Consider the following 19,986-nt stretch of genomic DNA (forward strand, 5'->3'; position numbering starts at 1 on the left):
AGGGTGTGCCTGGTGCAGCCCCTCGGTGCCAGTCAGACACCTGACACTCCTTCACTTTAGGTCCCAGGTTTCCAACTCACTGTTCCTCTGGCTTCCACTTCATACCTGATAGACTTGATTCACACTGATCTTCTCCTACAGACACACTGTTACAGACACAAGCACAGACAGAGCAAAGGAGAGGCAAGGGAAACATTCAGTCGCACTCTGTAACTTTGATGTGAGCATAAACTCGTATTTTGAAGAAAATCCTGCTCAGTGAGAAGTCCTTGTTTCGGTCACACAATTCTTGCAAGTTCATGTATCCTCATGGCCTACCCCACTGTGTCTTTTGCTCTAGAAATGAAATTTTGCCTGAAAGTCGTGTCAGAAAAGACTGGAGAAGTCCCAAAGGATGTTCACCTGGGAGAGAGGGATGGTGTTGCAAGTGGAGAGAAAGAAGGAAAAAGCAGAGGCAGGACTAGCAAATACTCACTGGTCTCATCTCAGAAGATCTTTTGGTAAAGAGAAAGATTTGCTTGCCCTGGAATCTACTTAATCTAATTTCCAGTATTCAAAAGTGCAAAGAAGCAAACAAAAATCCCCAAAACAAAACCCAACCAAACAACCCAAACCAATCAAACAAAAAACAACCCTCACCCGCAGAAAACCACAAACCAACAAAAAGTGGAGATTGATAACTCTGCTCTGTTGTTGGTGGGATTCTGCTTCTAAAACATCTGAGAGCATCCCTCTGTAGTGCCAGTTCTTTTGCACTGCTTCAATGCTCTGTGATAAGCCACAGGAAAAAACAAAATTAAAAATAGAAAATTAAAAAACAACCACTACCAAAATGACTATCACCAACCATGCCCATCTCACTGCTGACTACGTCTGCTATTCTGCATAGGTTTTCAGTTTGCTCTGAAATTACTTACAGACTGGAGGCAGCTCATACTCCACTTCTAACACAACCCTTTCACCAACATTCTTGAGCAGGCTGATGATCTCATCGTGGCGAAATTTGGTCAGGTTGATTCCATTCACAGATTTGATGTAGTCCCCTACATCCAGCTGGTCACTCCTAAGGAAAAGTATATATTCCTTTTGTGAAAGACAGATCTGCTGGACCAACCTAAATCCTTTAAACTACTGCTTAGTGATTGTAAGAAATATTTTTTCCATTAATCTAGATTAAAATGAGTTCATATTTCTAACAGAAAGTGGCATTTTAAGATCTAAATCTACTCTAGCTTGCTAAATATTAAAAAACATTGTTGCATTATTCATTTCTGAGGTACAAAACCAGCTGCACAATAAATGAGTTGGATGATTTGACTGGTTTGGGCATAGGATCTGGGAAGTCATCTTCTTCATGGCCCCATCCTTGTCTCTCTCTTTGGGAAATGTCCAAAACCAATTTTTTTTTTTTTTTGGACATTGGTTGCATCCACAGCTAACATAACATCAACAGGAGATGGGCCGCAGCCCAAAAGCCTAAGTTCTGCTCAGTTACTTGGGATGATTTATCTCAACCCTCATCTTTTGACTTGTCTCACTCATGATTAACAGCTTTTTTTCTTTCCACTATAGTAGTAAGCAAGGTACCTATGACTTTAGAGTCTTTTTAATCTCAGAGCTATCTAATGAAGAGTTAAAAAAAAATTAAATTATGGCAGCACTCTCATTTGTTTTTCCATTTTGGTTTTTTTCCCCTCAGTATGTTATGCTACTTCACTCAAGTTTTTGTTCAAAGATAAAAAAATAGAGAAATAAAACATACAAAATTTAGAAAAAATCTCATGAGGATTATGACAACTTTCAAAGATCTCACTGGTATTTCTAGTTTTTATCAAAGTAGCCTTGAGCAAAAAGAAGGACCAGCTGTTGCCATTTCCCTCTGAGGTTCTCCAGTGTGACAGGCTGCCATTATAGATGCATCAGTCACATATTTTTTAGGTGACCTTTCTGATGCAGCACATATTTCTGAAACAATCACATCGTATAATGCATTTTGTAGCTTGAGATGTGGTTACCTAGCAGCGATTCCTCCTTGACGAAGGTTAGATACTCTTGGTTTCCCATCCTTGTCGATACCACCCGATACTGTGAGCCCTAGGGTGGTGCCTTCTTTTTTCATTAATTCAACTATTGTTGAGCCCTTGAATTCCTCTGTTGAAAGAAAATTATTCACATTATTAAAATTTAAGTAGTAACACAGATGTTGCCTTTCTAGTATATAACCTTTTTCCCAAGAAAATCACTTTGTGTTAATAAGAAATAACATGTACATCTGGAGGTTTTTTATGTTGCAATTCACAAGTTCTGTCCACAAGGCTCTGCATATAGATAAATCTTGAGCCATATGTTCTGTAAAAGGTTATTAAAAACTACACCAATGTGCTAGTATACTATACAGAGCCCATAAATATGAAGTCTGGGAACACTTATAACTAAAGGTACTTGTTTCACATTTTAAAAAAGCTGTCTTTTCTCATTTTCTGCTCTCTCCCTCTGACCTCTGTGTTTTATAATGCAGTTCAACTGATTAAATAGAAGGCTAAAACACACAATGATAGAACAGAACTATAATTTTAGGTTCAGACTCACTTTGAGGCCACTATCAGAAGTCAGTGTTAATAGAAACAATTGAACATAACAAGAATGCAGACAGAGATACATCAGATCTTAACAGTTTTATTCCTTATTCTTACATAAATATAGTTCCACTGCAACTCTCTGCAATCTCTGTGGAACAGGTATAAAGTAAGTGAAGGGCTTTCATAGTCATTAAGTGTTAATAAAATTTCCCTCACATACTAAAACACCCTCTCTTCTGCAGTTTCGCCATTCTTGGAAAATGGTAAGTTAATGCCACAGACCTCAACAAAGGCAGGTCACAAGCAACAAAAAGCCTGAAACTTTCAGAAAGAGATATCCTTATTGCACATGGGTGGACAAGGTAATCTACAAAGCCACATGTCCACTGTTTCCAGTCAGGGAAGATCTAGTAAAACCACCAGCTGCCCAGGTATTCTGGAAAGATACATGAAATCCTAAATATCCACTAAAATCCTGGAAGGATCATCCATCTCAGGACCATCCTTTTCAGTACTAATGTGCAGCTTTTAGGTGAATTGATCAGATACAAACATCATATATGCACTGCAAACAAACAGTATGTCTGCACTGCACTAGCAAGTTTGCTGTTGCAGCATGAGATGTAAAGATGAAAAGCCACCCAAAAACCAAGCAAGGTCCTTGTATATATTCAAATGTTCACCAGTAAGTGTAGAGGTAGCACTATATAAAAAGCAACAAGACTCTATCAAGGTCATTCCACATGACTGAGGAGATGATTTAATACATTTCACCTTATGATGAAGAACTGCTGCCCTGAACTGCCAAGAATTGCCAAGCCACCACCACTACCTCTGTATTTGAGGAAATGGTGGCAGACAGAGGAAATCACTCAGAAGAGACTCCAGTCCTGGTGCACAGGCCTGCAATCGCTGGTAGTACTTCTAATAGGAATCTTTTTCTGAGGTGGCATCATCCTCTGCTCCTGTGCTCTTTCCAAGGTGGCTGACGGGCTCTTCTATCTATTCTAGCTGATGACAACCTCACTTCAGTTATTCACATTTTTACCATTATATAGCATGACTTATATGCCTGGACAAGAATTCTTCTATGCTTATAAAGCTTCTACTACAACAAAATTCTGCAATGCATTCAGCAGCACAGGTTGTCAGAAGCAGACAATAGCATAGCTAACTGGTGCATTCTCCAACTTGGCTGACACCAAAACCACCATTTGGTACCATCTGGAAGCTGCTGAGCTTCCATAATGTTTGCTCACATCTGGCCTTTTTGACAGTTCAGAAAGAACAGATGTGATTACCTGCTTCTGAACATGTAGACATGGTGCATAGCTGTAGAGATGCTGTGGACCAAAATGCTGCTTTCAGTTTTATAAAAACCTGTAAGTATTCATAATGAATACAAGAGTTAGCCATGGTACTTACTGCAACTAAAAATACTGTACTTTTGCACCCAGGATGCAACCTCAGGTGCTCTGCCAGTGTGTGACACATGTTTATTCAGGGTTTACTCAACCATGACATCAGAAGTCAAAGAAAATTACCCTCTCTTCCCTCCTCCCAAACTGAATCCTTCCTTTTTAATTCTCAGTAGTACAATCTGGCTTTCAGGAACTATCTAAGATTTATTTTTTTAAACAAATACTTTGTCATAATGCATATACAGGACATAAAGAATGCATTGCACTGCAATGCAATGCCTAATCTTTTGCCATAGCATAATACTGTCGTGTTTTGATCTTTTACATAGGTTACATGACTCTGCAATCCAATGCTGGGCAATACTCTGCTGCCTGAAGTGCCATGTGGAACAGGTGATCCAAGCAGTATTTTAAGCAGGCTAACAATTATACAATTCCCTTCAGCTACTGGGATGGAAAAGTGATGACCAGGCTCGTTCCTTCTCACCATCTAGTATGACAAATTTCTGTTTACTTCTGCCAAACAATGACTTCTAGACATTCTTCCTTGGTAGGCAGGAGGGAGGGATGCACCAGCACTGTAAGGGAGGGGTGGTGTGAAGTGCTCATTGCACACTGACAGATAAGGTCATCTAGGCATGCACAACAGTTTCATTAGGTTCGCTGCTCTGAAGGATTTTGTAGCTTTTGTTGTACATAATCGTATCAGGAAGAAATTAAACTACCTAAGCTGGTTTTGCTTATAAGAGACTGTTATCCCTAGAAGTGCTCTGAACCAGGCCCATTCGATACCCCCATCACTCTGTTTTTCATCTTTGCTTTCTTAAATTGCACATGATTACTGTTCTTATAATGCTATATATGACATGCTTACTCATCTGTATTGCTTTGGCATTATTATTACAGACTAATCCCACTGGAGTATTACTGAAATGCCCAATATCAGAACAACCCTGGGACTTCATTTCCAATCCAACCGCATCTGTATGTGCTATTCCCCAACTAATGCAAGGTCAGTCTCTATTTCCTAGTTAAGAGAATGCTATGTTACAATTTGAGGCTAAAAAAGCAAACTACTTCATGTATCACCTCACTCATAATTCATTACTTATGCCAACCAGCAAACTCCTAATTAGTTAGAAGTCTCTGGAGTCTGTTCTTTCCTACATGTACTCCCACACTGCTAATAATATTAGCATAGCCAGCATCAGAAGGGAAAGCACAGAAGTTATTTCCATACATTTTATGAATCCACCCTGGGATTTGCCTTCCCTCAGCCTACGGAGGGTCTTGGCACTGCCTCAGGACTTCCATTGCTTCCTGCTGTTGCAGGGACAATCCCAGGTACATGCCTGTCCATGCTGCACCAGCCACCCTACACTTTCTTGGCATCCACCTACTGCTGGTATGAGGTTCAGGAATTGCGCTGAATCTTGGAGATACTCGGCAAGGGGAGCACAAATATGCACACTTGTACACACAGACAGACATGAGATGAAAAAGAAAGGTTTCTGCTCCAAAGAGCTTCCTCTAGATCTCCAGTTCTGTAAGGAGGATACACAGCAGCTGAATTCTAAAGAAAACATTACAGTGCTGCTGTTTTCTAAATTCCTGGTCTGGATGCTTCTCTCAGGCTTGCTGCTGCAATATCATGACTGCATGTGCCTCACTGGCAGCTGGGTCAGCTGGTGCATTAACACTATGATCTGCCCTGCAGCCTGGAAGACTACAGGGATACTCAATGTAGCACAAGAAAGCTTCAAAAATAAGCAGATACTCAAAAGACTGGGTAAATCTTACTGTGAGAAGATGAATACATGGAACAACTTGCAGGTAGGTAAAGACAAAGAAATACCATGATTAATTTTTCTTCAAGAATAATAGCAACATAGTATTTTATATGTGAGCAGACTTTGTGTCATTTTCTACTTTTTAGTGTATGTAAATAATATCTTTCAATGAATAAATAGCATTGAAAATAAATTCTCATGAGACTTAAGGACCTGGAATATATTCACTTCATCAAAAAGAAAAGTGAATACTAGATGACAGAAAAGATTTTTTCACAGAAAAATATTTGAAAACTGAGAGAACTCTCAGTCAAAAGTTTTATCATTTATTTTCTATATTACTACAATTTTATATCTTAGTGTACACATTAAAGTAAAACTCAGAAATATTTGCCTTCATATTCAGATACTGAAATGTGAAAATTTCATTTTAAAACCCCAAAAATGTCTAAAATCTACACAATCAGTTCAAGTGCTTGCTTCTATTCTCCACCTAGTGAATGTGTTAAGTGCAGCTGGAACAGGGCATAAATGGAACTGGACCTAAAAGTAAAAAAAAAAAAAATTGCTGTTATTGACATTTTCCTACCAAAACCACATATAATTAATAAGTAATTGGTAAGTTTGCTGAAAATATAGTGAATGCTGTCCTTGAATGGATTTTCTCTTGTATGTCAGCAGAAATTCTGCAGAGAAAACACTTTGCTTTACATCCCACTTGGCATCTCACGGCTTAGTAAGAAATCACATAAAGTCAATTCTTAGGGAAAAGACAGCAGTTTGTTATACTGGAGACATCACATTTACTCAGTGTTTCAAGTCCTGTGATACATGTTTCAAGTCCTGTGGGTACATGTATTTCTCTTAGTGTAACAAGAGGAATGTCAAGAGATGATGAACAGTCCATTCCTTGTTGCCCTTTTCCTGACTGGCTGTCACTAACTTTTAAACATCTAAATTTCTATCAAAAACAAGCAAACAAAAGCACATCAGTGAAGAGAGTCTGAAGACATGAAGCTGGTCATGGCCTGCTCTGTGGCCTCCCCTCCAGCCTGTGGAGAGACAATCCCCAAACCAGTCCTAGTTCAGAACCCAGCAACCCCCAGTGGAAGACAAACTGGTATGAGGTGCAGCAGAGCACATCTGTACGGCACAACAGACCACAGTTACCAACAAGACTGTAAATTTAAAACACTGCCAATGCAGGCTGCCTTGGGTCAGCAGCCAAGTTAATCTATATAAATGTACCGGTGAAATGTTGTGCCATTTTTAGTGAAAGCAAAGGAGATAGGTAAGGCTAAGACGCTTGCAAAAAACTGTCTAAAACAGATCCAGTTTATACCAACAGCTGTTCTGGTTGTGAACAGGGCATTAGATGATCTCCTTTTTACCTTTTTCTTTTTTTTTTTTTTCAGCTATAAGAGCATCTACAAGATGACTTTGCCATTGCAAAAATATTACCTAAAAACCAAATACCTTTCACCAGTGCTTATAGACTAGAAAAAGTCTGCCTAGCATGACACAGAAAAGGAAATAAGGATATTTTATGATCCATCACAAGCAGTGATATCCAGGACATGATCACTTAACTCACTGAAAACACCAGGCCTGCACAACACAGCAGCAAAGTTCACACCTGGGTTCATTGGTTGCCTGTCTAAAATGAGCTTAGCTCTTGTGCTATTTGGTTTTGGGTACATTTTTCATATTCACAGAATCCTTGGCAGCCAACACTCCCTAAATCCCAGTTGAGACATTCAGCAAAGGTGGTCTTCAATTTAACCACAAATGTAAGCCTCATATTTGAAATTCTGTTTCTAACAAAAGTACCAGAATTTAATATAAATATCCCAAGCCTGAAATCAAATAACCACCAGAAAGCCAGTTGCAGGCAAAAAAAGGCTCTTAATTCTTAATTAAAGAACCTCACCAATTTCTTAGCAGAGGAGTATTGGAAGAAACACCTGATATATGACACAGTTATCAATGCACACTACAGTAACTTCAGTAATTACATTTCAGGAGTGAACAATGACTGGAGTAAACCATTATTACCTTCCCAGGGCTTAACATTTGCATTCCACAGCCTACAGTGCAGTCCTAGTGCTTCTGGGACTGGCAGCAGCACGGCCGTGCTACCAAGGGCACATGCTCAAGGTAGAACATCCTGCTTGTGTCTGAATCCACTCCTTGTAGACAGGAGCAGTACAGAACATTTGCAGAAAATTAAAAAAAAGTGTGGCACGGTGTAAAATCAGTTTTCACATTAAAGCAGCCTCACACAGAAAAGAGAAGAATGACCTCTGTAAAGTCAACTTACAAGGGATGGCTTCACATGAGGATGCAGACAAAGGCTGCTTTGAACTTAGAGGGAAAAGTGTAAGAGGCAGAGAGGTTTCTCCAGGCAAACTGTGGCAGATATGCACAGATATAAAACAGGAGATGGATGGCCACATGTCTAGATGCTTTTTCAAGCCAGACAAGTGCTGGTGAGGGAACAACAGGCTTTTGGGTCCTCTGGACAGTCCTGCTGGCAAAAATTCCACAATGAAAGAGGTTTTGAGCATGTTTTTTTGTTTTGTTCTCTTGTATTGAATTGTACAATAATGCCAGAAAACAAACCAAGAATAGATGTTAATACTCCACATCCTCCCAAATATACCAAGTACTATCAGCCTAAAATTATTCACGACATTGACAGATACTGTGCAAAGAGATCAACTTGAGTTATCTCAATACAGATGATGGCATCTGATTCTTCTAAGAGCTGAGGCTATTACGAATTTTTGTCAGTGAACACTTCTGAATTCTTTTTCTGTACTGTTTTTTGCTCTACATCAAGGACTGGAAATATCAGGCTAAACACAATCATTCTCTATTTATAATCCCTGAGCAGAGAAATTCAATTAGAGGAAAAATTATTTAAAAAATTATAAACCATTAAAACATTTGGCTTCAGTAAATTTGAATACTTTAATATATTACTGTAAGAATATCCAGATTTAGTTAAATCACAACAACAAAACCTTTTCTTTTCTTGTATTATTACCTACAAAAAAGATACTTTTATCCCTGACATGCCACCTTGCAGCATTGCAAACTACAAACTTGCTCAGTGATGTACTCAGTGAAAACACGTTTATTCCTTAAGCTAGCTGAGAAGTTCTAGTGTTTTAATCGATGGCTTTTTTTGAGAGCGCATCTACACTATGCATTGATCACTACCCGCATGCTTGAAAATTTGCAACCATCAACTTCCTTATCTTCAGATGAGGACCAGTTCCACCTTGAGGCACTTGCCTTAATAACGTTCAAGCATTTTTTTGCTTCCTCACTATCTATGATGGCAGTCAAATTCCTGAACATCTGTTGGGTCCAGAGCAGCTCACTAAACTGTCAAGGTGGAGCTTTCTGAAGCAAAGACATTGGAAGGTAAAAACAAGCACAGTGATGAATGACTTGATGGTCTCAACCTTCACCTCTTCAGCAGACATGGCAGGGCTTTCCAGAGCTCGAACTTCCTTGCTTCCACACCATATCACTGTTGGCTTCTGTGGAGTATAAGTAGTAGAAGGTACTTTGGAGCTGAAAGTTATACCCTTAGTTATCTCAAATTTTTACCTCCCACATGAAACAAGTACCTCCTTTTGAAAATTTTGATCATGCGATAAGCAACAGAATCTTAAACTCAAGAATGACTTGTGCATTGGAAGTGCTACCCTGAACTCCTTTGCATGTCTCTGTTGACACCATTGATGAAGAGAGGACTGAGCTCCATGACATTAGTCTTTTCTACGTTTCTGTCTGAATGGGATAAAGGCTTCATTAACCCTCCTCCTTTGCTAGTAGAAATTGTACTGTGCAGAACAGCACAGAACTTTGACACTAATTTAGATTTATAAAACTTTTTCCCATAATTCTGATTAATTCACCTCCAACTTCCTCTTAATTTCTTTTTAACAGGAAATTAACACCAAGAGAACTCTTGATAATTTGTGTTGCTTTGCACTGATGTGTCACTACTTACAAAAACACAGCCTGACTGTAGCAGTTTCTCTGCTTTCTACAGTTACCAAAAGGGATCAGGCAGGATTGATTACAGGATTGATTGCATTTGTACATTTCAAGGCAGGAAGGAACCACTGAAAACAATTCTCTTGCTCATCTCCTGAGCAACACAAGCAGAGAAACTTGATATGGCAGTATCTTCACCTACAGATCACCTCTTAGAAAGATATCCAGGCTTTGAAAGCATCACATTATGGAAAATCTGCTACATGTGTAGGCAATGTCTATCTGAACTGGGAGTAGACAAGCCTTCAAGACCAAGATCTCATCGTAGTACCACTATTACACTCAGGATGTCCCTGCAGATACAGAACTGTAACCTCTGATCAAATCACTTCTTAGTCTTCTTTCCCTTTTAGATTAAGAACTGTCTGAACTGCTTAGGTTTATATTTAAGACATCTTTTGCAACAATGTTTTAACATCCTACAGCTACAGGTAAATTTTAGCAATAGTGTCAGTAAATCACATTTCTCCATTTGAGCTGTCATTTATTTTTCCTACCATACCTTGCACTGCCTGTCATGATCTACAGTTGCTATATAATTTAACACTTTAGTTAACACAAGACAGCGGTTTTCCCTTTTTATGACATGGAGCTCCAATCACTAGTGTCATGGCAAAAAACCGAAGCAGCAAGGATTAGAAAAGGATATAGTAATGATGTCACTCCTTTTCAGATAAACTATTCAAATAGCAGGTAGTGAATTTTCAAATATTTGAAATTGGGAGGAATGGGCCTGCAGAACTTTTCCTAGTGCTTGGATTAAGGAACAGATATTTAAGTTTTTAGGGGTCATATATGTCTTTGTTCGTAGAACAGATACAGCTGAATGATACGCACACCCTATCTTTCGCCTTGGTAGTACTGAGGGAGACTCAGCACGACGAAAGGGTTTATTGAAGTCTCTGTGTAGAAGATTAGGCTATCCTTGAAAAGATGAGACACGGATGAGAAAAATGAGAAATACGGAAAACGGGAGTGAATGCTTCCTACACATTTTACCTTTTGTCCTTTGTGCTCAGTGACCACTGATATCTTTATGGTTTGCTTACTCTTCACCTTTGTGGAAAACCCCAACCCAGAAATGCTGACCTCTGGAAGACGGTAGTCCAAAAACAGGCTGAATGAATACATCACTACAAATGGCTGAAAAAGTGATCTGTCAATGACTCATTCTTTTTGTATACTTCAATCTGATATAAAAGTGAAGTTCCAAGGATGGCTTAAGGGGTGATTGAATATGCAACCTGACAAATAGGATACACTGGTATTTTACTAGGTTTCTATAGTAAAAGAAAAAAAGGTGCCTGTCACAAAAGGGTCATTAACTTACTCAATATTCAAGATGAAGAAAAAATACAGTTAGAGCGGTTAAAGAACTGCAAATAAGCTACTGGCTTATATTAAAATTTACCAAAGCACAGACATAGTGATGATTTTAGCTATCAATAAACATTTAAAATTCACGAGAATTTACTATTCCTGTAAAATAAGAGTTGCCAACATGGCGGGGGGGGGAAAGGGAAAAAAAGAAAAGTAATAATTCAGGCATTTCCTGGCTGCTAACCTGTGCTCTGGAACTCTCTAATCAATCTCTGTACTTATTCCCTGAAGTTTAATGTATGCATAATGAACTAATGGCAAAGAGGAATGAAGAAAGATGCCTTCATTTGCATGAACTAGCTTATTAGACAGTCAAGCTCGCTGAACAAATCACTGCAGCGAAACAGCAAAATACCTAGCTGCAAGAATCTGCCTATGTGATTTCTTTTTTCATCTAAGTTGTCACCATATCCCATTGAATTAGCACAGAAACTGAGATGGCATCATATTAGCACGTAGTGACATTGCACATATTAGCCCATGAGACAATAGGAACATTTCACATCTTCAGGTCACTTCAAGAAGGTGTTTGTAGGTCTTTGCAAAAATCTAAATGTGATATCAACATAAGAGGCTTACACTATCCCAGAGCAGCCTCATTATTATATGTGACAGGAAAAAAAGACTTTGCTCTGTCAAACTCCAAAATATGACGTAAGTTTCACAGTAAAGTTTTTGGCTTTTCTTTCAACATTTATTCTTATCCTTCCAGAAACTTCCGGTGAAAAGGAACAAAGATTACACCTACCCTCCTCTCCAAAAACATTAAGACATATTAACTGTATATTCTGGTTCACCTCTACTTCAAAAACACATCTTGTCTGTTGGGTCTGTTGTGAAGTCCTTCTCCTCTTTCGGAGACCAAGAGGTTAAAACAGACAGGAAAATGTTTATATGAGTTGAAGAAATAGCTATAATCTTCCAATAGAATGAAACAGATAAAGATTCAGCTAAACAGTACTACCTGGAGGCTTTGATGACATCTTTCATTCCAAGCACAGTGCAATGTACAGAATCTCAACAAAGATGCAAATGGAGAAACTGCTAACACAACTCAAAACACACTTGTTGAAAAAATACTTATTTTAAAGTAAGACTGTCTGTGAAAACGAGCTGTCACTTAATAAAGGCTGTTCTTAAACAGAAGGAAACTGCAGCATGTGAGCACTTCTTCAGGTTGCTGACTCCATGCAAACAATTCACAAGATGTGTTTGTCTCTCTTTTTTTCTCCTCTGCTGTTAAAGGATATACTGCCAGCATTTTAAAAGGAAGTATTTAAATTTAGAATTATTTTAAGTTTACAAAAATCAGTTAAGGAACCTACCAGGCCTTTCTCAATACAGAGGCTTCAGAGCAGAGATCTTCTGCTACCTTTTACAGTAAAATTTGTTAACCAGAACTAGAGGAAAAGTTATGGAAAAACTGTATTTTAATATTTCATATGGTTCCAGGTTGCTGTAAAACTTCTCTAAGTTACACAAACAAGTGCATTCTGAAACTTTTTTCTTCTCCAGATAAAATATGTGGTGTTTTTGAAATAAAACAAACTTCTGCTCCCTGTGGTCTTACCAAATGTCAGTAAAAGAGTCTTTGCTCCAGTTTTTCTTTCCCTTCTTGATTTACCAAAGGCTGTAACAGGTCTGTACATTCGTATTTTCCTCAGTGAAGACCCACAGCTTATGATGGAGATAGAGATACAAGCCTAATGTTAGCTGCTACAATCTCGTAAGACTGTTTGGTACAGATTTGAGTTTATAATGCTTAATTTTAAGTATACATGAATTAGAAAAATACAAGATGATGCCCTGACATCATCTGATTCCCATGTTTTGACTACTGGTCACTGATATTTTTGTAGGGTAGTAGATATATTAAAATATGCAGCGGATCAGCATATAAAATGTTCTAGTGTCTACTCCAATTTTGTACATAGGGAAAACTGGGACTATAAAATGTATTTACAACTTGTCAAAAATACTCTGATTTTCCCAATACCCTTAACTCAGTCCATGAAAAGCATATCTTACCATACATTATAATCATATCCAGCTATCATCCTCACTGGCTAGCACTTAAGCTAGACTGACGAAACAGCTTTCCTATTATTTTCTGTGGTGTGTGATTAAGCACGTCAAGCTCCATGATTGGATAGATGTTCTCATCCACTATATGCTCTCTGTTGCACCACTACCTTTTGTTAGTGGCTAAGGAAAAAGCTCTTGGCTTTTAGTGGCCTCATAGCAGTTACGTACCGTCCTTATCATAAAACTGCAGAAGTTCCTTACTAGGTATCTGGGTTTGTAGCTACAAGTTTGTAATGACTTTAAAACATATTTGTTAAATTTTCAATTCCAGAACTAAATCTGAAATCTTTCTGAAAGAGCACACTTTTATTCCCATGTGAATATGTTAAATACAAGTTATTTAGAAATTACTAATTGTACGGGAGCATTTTCATTCTTGATAGATTTGGTCCGTTTTGTTGCAGACTTGGTATAATGGCATGATTTCCCTGTATGACCTCTATCAATTTTTACTTCTCACTTTCCTTTACAGAAGCAATATTTTGGGGTTCAATAGTCACACTGTGTTACCAGCTATGATCACTCATTGTTCGGCAGTGATATCTAAAATTCAGCTCTAACCCGTGACTCATTTTTCTATGACATTGGGTCTTTAGTATCTCAAAGGTCAATCCTCATTTTCTGTATCATTTATCCAACAAGTATTCAGGGTCACAGTGTCATCTAATATGGGAAGAAGATCTTGGCAGAACCGCGTCTCACAGTTAACTACTAAGCTGGGCTCGTTTTGCTTCACCAATAAAATCAATTAGCATTAAAGACTGGCATTTGTTCCTGCTTGGATTGATATTCACAGTGTCCTTCTACCAATGTTTTCTGTGAATAAGAGCAATGAAATCTCCTGATTTTGGCCTTGTTGCTATTTTCCCCCATTAAAATACTCCTTGTTTTGCTTTCTTGTACTCTTTTCAGGTTGGTAATAAGGGAGACTTTACTGAAGAGCAGTCTTTATGTGTCTAAGCACATAACATTAGTAGATTCTCCAAACCACACAGACAGACAGACAAGACAGACATCTGCAATTTGGACAAGGACAATAAATCAAAAAAGATAAATATCTGCATTCTCCTAGCCTGCGTATCACCTATGAAGTTAAAAAAGTACCTTATTCTACCAATGTAAGAGATGTGAATGGATGTGTGCACCTCTACATAAAATCCCCAACACATGCACAGTAAATTAATTATGAAATTAAAATTGCCAGAAAGTTATTTGGGAGCCCTCCCAGGTGATCAAACCTCTCACTGGCCAGAATAATTAATACAAACCACGAATATATAAAGAAGACAGTTTAACACAGCAGTACTTAGTACACCTTTGTACTAGTGAAGTAGTAACTGTCACTCAGATGCTTTATCTCCTTCTTTTGACACAATTCCCCAAGATTATTAGTAACAAAAAAGAGGGCAGAAAAGTCATGGCAGAGTTTTCACAGCAGTTAAAGAAAAATGCCTGGGAGCAAAGACCCCCAAAGCACAAGCTGATTACTTTAACAAAGGGAAGATTAAATGGTAATTTCATAGTGAAGCGACTAAAAAGGATGAAGCGAATTTTGATGGAAAACAACTCTTCCTTACAATTGAGGTGAAGTTAAAGCTGCGCATACTCAAACTAAAAATAAATGCAGAGAGTCTAACCACAAAAGGTTGTGATGGGTTTTGTATCACTGGCAACCATAAATTGAATATCCTTCTAAAATATAATTCAAATAAAAGTTGAGATACAAATAAATTCCAGGAAGTTGTATGTTTAGTTTAGACAGTCACAAATACCTCTTTTGGTCCCATAAATTCACAATAAATACATCGAAACTTGAACAGACAAGCTCTTTGTTCTACCACTGCACTTTTAAATAGCAAGGAAACAAAAGCTAGTTTGCACTGATGCTATGATAAACTTCTGGTCTACCAGATCCTACACAAACCAAACCACTTGTTTTACTCTACTGCCACTACGAGGCATGCCATCATATCTCTGTCTGCCCCACGTACCACAGATGTGGTGAGGAAGGCACATGAGCACCAGAATCTCTTTTCCTCTTTTGATTGTAAGAAATGAATAGAAAGCATGAAAATGCTATAAAGCAAACAAGCAAAGAAACAACCTTTTCTCCATCCATACAAAATACTTTGAGCCATTTCATATTGGCAAAATGGACATACAATTTTATAACAACAACAAAAAAAATTAAGATTTTTATGTATAAGTCAAGGTGTAGAGTGAGAATGAGTAGCTTTGAACCACTAATACAGTTGAAAAGAAGAGGCAAACTACTATCTGGATCTGGGGTAGCATATTTTGGTGTTATCTTTGTAGATGGTATATTATTTCCTTGCTATTTTCATGCCCTGAAATGGTAATCACTTAAGAAACTGAAAGGGATATTAAAAAACCCCCGAACAGATGGAAATTATGCATTAACTCCTTTAAAGAGGTATTAGAAAATACATTAGGAACATTAAAAACATCAAGTTAATTATCTATAACTGTAAGAAATTATTAAGTGCAAAAAGACTCAGGCAGGCAAATGATAAAAAAATGATCTTCAACTTCTCAGATCAGACAAAACTTCCCAGACCTTAAAGGAATAAGCCTGGATTTTGTTTGCTAGTCATATGCTTCTGTCTACAGAATTGTGCAACACAGGACTTTTGAAAGAAAGCAATGCCCTTGTGGGTTCAGATCAACACTCCATCTAAACTTGCTCCATCTTGGTAAAAGCAAGAAAATGAGGTCCCATTTAGGGAGAGAATGAAAGCCAGCCTACTGTGCCCAGTCTGGTCCTGTCATAGTCCCTCGACCAGTAGTGTCACACTGGAGCATACAATGCTTCTCAGTTTTTGTAACATTTACATATGAAGCTCTTGGCAATTAATTTATTCAGTCCCTTCTGAATCCACTGACTCGGTCTGTATACGTGGATTTACTGCTTACTCTTCCTCTCTAGAGATACTGGATCCATGATTGTCTCAAATGAATGATGGAGAAATTTTTTCTGTTGAATACACATTTTTCCTCCAATACAGGACTGATAACAGTATAGAGAAGAATGTTGAAATAGATTTCCACTCAGAGAAAAAGATATTGCCTGAAAATTTTTTAATACATTTCCTTACTTCTGAGCAGACTGGGGAACCTGAGTGTTTCTCATGGATCTTCTTCTCATGTACTAAGCATTTTTCTGAAGATACCCTCTTTTTTTTGCCCCAAGAAAGCCCAGCTCTGCTATCTTGTGAAAATGCAGACATTTTTCAAGAGGTCAGTATTAAATTTTAGCTTCTCAGTTGCCCAGAAGAACCTCTAGTAGCTGTAATGGGCTGCTGTATTCCACAAGGGACAGTCAGTCCGGTTTCACAAACCAAGTTTTACAACTTCTTGTAGACAGCAGTGATTATTGGGATTGGTAAATTTTATGTTCAGCCAGGAAGGGATTCTGATCAGTTGCATAATCCCAGGGTTACAAATTTCCCTGTGCTTGGCACCTCTTTCCATGACCTTTAAAGAGCATACAGTTTTCTTCCCTCTTTCCAAGCTCACCCAGCTGGTCCAGTGTCTCTTTCAGAGACTCTCTCCATGCTCTTCTCTCAAACCTAGTCCCTGACCATCTTTCTTTTCTTCCTAGTTTCTCTCTCCTCACACGTCCTCTACAGCATGCTTCCTCTTCTAACAAAAACCCTTAAAGGAAAATAAATTTTTCAACAGACATCACCAACACTTTGATTAAAATGAACAAAACCATCACAAGGGTATCCTCCCTTTGTGGAGCTTAGAGAGCATGCCAGAATCGTGCAGGAAAACAATCCTCCTGGAAGATGGAAGTCCCAACCTCAGGAGATACACTGATGCTTCCCAGCCTATTTTCAGGTTCCAAGCTCCATTAAAAAATCTGTGGTATCACCGTGACAGGAAGGCAGGTGCCAGGGACTTGTGCTTCAAGCTAACAAATGGCCAGAGGAGTTCATGCACATGCACACACTGCAAGCACATTGGCTGAGCACAGAACAATTCGGTCGGAACTGCTGTCCCTGCCCCAAAATGTGTGTGTACAACAGCTGAATTGCTGAGACAGGCTTTTTAATGACGTTATAGATACTATATGGTACATCAGCCTATACTACATACAGCTAAACTGATTTTTCTGGAAAGAAAATGCAGCTGCAATAAATCAATACATTTTACTTTGAAATGCTAAAGGTTGGCAAAACTATATGCAATTAAATCCAAATACATGCGAATAAAGGTGTTTGGTACCATCAGCAACAAACCCTGCTACTGGCTGTGTGAATAGGGAAAATTGTTTCAAGCCAGTTGAATTTTCAGACCTTGTATCAGTTGGATATTTGAAGTGCATGTTCCTCATGTACAGTATTGCCCTTAATACATTTTCTCCTTCATGGTAAAAGGAGTCAAATGAGACTGTTCTCTATTCTAATCCTTTTCAGTATTGAAAAACACCAGCATGTAGCAGACCTGTAAAGAATATGTATAAATAAATCATCAGCAATCTCAACTAGGTAAGAACTTGTGACCTTTAATTTTCTACAAGAAAATTTCTTGCCCCAAGAAATTTCTACAAATTTCTTTTCAGTTTATCTGTGTATGAAACATGAATATGAAGTCATTCCAAAAAAGGTTCTTAGATGAAAAGGAGGAAGGACAAGAAAGAAATCTTCTGTACTAAGTATGTGAGACCAAATTCAGGAATTTCCAATGTCAGTGGGAAGGAAAAGACATATAGCTCTGCAGCTGCTTCACAGACCATTTGATAAACCTCCAGCAGGTTAAACAAACACACAGGGAAGCCTCTAAATGATACAGCAACTGTAGGCTCTCATCAAACATGAAAATCAGCAAATGACTTTGCAGATACCATAAACACTTCAAGTGCACAAAAGCTTACTAGCCTGCGATCTGCATTTCACAGGTCAAAACGCCTGCTTCTGCTCAGAAATCACCCAAGATCGTTACCATAATAACTGTGCCTGCAGAGGTTACTGCTAATGGATTTCTAAATGCTTAAAATCTCTTCAGTGGCATTTTGTGCTGATTTTAAAAAGTATATAGTAAAAGTAAGTGTCTATGAGACAAATGCAAATTGAGGGAAAAAAGTGCTTTTGTAGACACTTACTTGAAATTACTAACCCAGCTTTTACTGATATACATTTTATTTTCAAGTATTACTTCTGCAATGAATTCTTTTTTCTCAGCATAAGAACTATGAAAAAGGTCAGGGATGATTTTTGACAGATTTTCTCAAGCAAATCATGCTCTTACTCTGCAAAACAAGTTAGCCAATGAGGACTATTTCACATTTTGGTGGGGCACGAAGGATGAGGTAACACAGTGCTGCATCTGTGACATCAGAGTGCTTCTGAAATCTGAGGGAAGCTGAAGTCAAAGGCAAGGCAGGTTTCTTTTGATAAGGATGGAAAAAGTGACTGAGGACTGCACAAGTCAGGCAACATAGCTTGAGAAGGTGGCTGCCCTACAGCAAATGAGGCAAAGGGGACTGCTGATCTCAGGAGCACTCAGTCAAAAAATAATGGGATCATTTAAATCTTCTGCTGTTTTACTCACAGAGGAGCCTGAAGGAACTGGACCAAGTGAACTGTGGCATGAGAACAGCTGCTTTGGAACGTTCACTGTCTTGCCAATGCCATATTAATCACCAAGGAAAACAAAACTGGCTCTGGAGCTCTGTCTGCACATAGGTAAACATGTACCCACAGGGATGGATCATCCATCTGTCACATCTGTCAGTCACTGGGAACCTGGCTCAGCTGTTAAGAGCTGAGCTACAGGAATAACCTGTGAGCCATCTTCCCTCCTGAGCAGCGTCATTTAATGGAACTTAGATCCCAGGATCACTTCAGAAGTCTAATTTTTTTTTCAATCAATGTGGACTTTTTTTTTTAAACCCTTTTATCTCTCTGTATTACTTTCTAGATTTCTCCCTTTCTTCTGAGATTATCTTGCAACAGAAAATTAATGCACTCCATCTATTCTACTATTATGCTGTGCAGAGCTTTACCACATTTAAATTGAGGTACAGCACACATGATCTTAAATTCAGCTAATACAATTCTATATTGGCAACTCAACAGCATCATAACTGGATCACGTTCTGCCTTTAATCTAGACTGGATGCTGGAACTTTTGTATTTTTATATATATATACACCTATACATACACATAAACTCAATTATTTTCTTATTTCTTCACAACCTCTGCTTGCTTTCTGATAGTAATACATTTTTATTTTCAGGATTAAACAGACATTTCTAGATGTTACAAAAATCCAAGAATCATAGTGAAGAAAGAAGAAGGGCCTTTAAAATTCCTCAGCTTCCAGCTGACCTACATTTGAGTTCATCAGTTGGGGGCACTAGACAAACCCCTCAGGAAAGCCAGATTTGGTGCAGCTTGAGACAGAATAAGAACATTTGCTGCACAGCAGGCTGTGGATCAGGGAAAGGAAAAAAGGCATACCTCTGTATTTTTGTTAACATCTCCTTTATGTGTTTAGAGCCAAGGATAGGATGAAGACTGCCCTATTCCTTTCTAATGACATTTACATTGTGTATTTAAATATTTCAGAGCCAAGGATAGGATGAAGACTGCCCTACTCCTTTCTAATGACATTTACATTGTGTATTT

The 19,986-nt window shown here is 38.3% G+C and overlaps 1 protein-coding gene across 9 annotated transcripts in view; it reads right to left on the reverse strand.

Annotated features, from left to right (window-relative positions):
- GRIP1 (glutamate receptor interacting protein 1) overlaps positions 1–19,986 on the reverse strand; it is a 222,927-nt gene that overhangs the window by 81,078 nt on the left and 121,863 nt on the right. For 8 of the 9 annotated variants that reach the window (XM_017733202.1, XM_017733198.1, XM_017733199.1 and 5 more), the window contains 2 exons: positions 2,016–2,151; positions 918–1,063 (listed from right to left, as the gene is read on the reverse strand). In XM_017733202.1, the coding sequence (XP_017588691.1) occupies positions 918–1,063; positions 2,016–2,151 (282 nt within the window). Of the gene's footprint in view, positions 1–917; positions 1,064–2,015; positions 2,152–3,880; positions 3,918–19,986 lie in introns of those variants that run through there. The other variant, XM_017733200.1, reaches the window with a different exon arrangement.

The sequence above is a fragment of the Corvus brachyrhynchos genome, unplaced genomic scaffold, assembly GCF_000691975.1.
Source record: "Corvus brachyrhynchos isolate BGI_N302 unplaced genomic scaffold, ASM69197v1 scaffold32, whole genome shotgun sequence".
NCBI classification, from domain to species: domain Eukaryota; kingdom Metazoa; phylum Chordata; class Aves; order Passeriformes; family Corvidae; genus Corvus; species Corvus brachyrhynchos.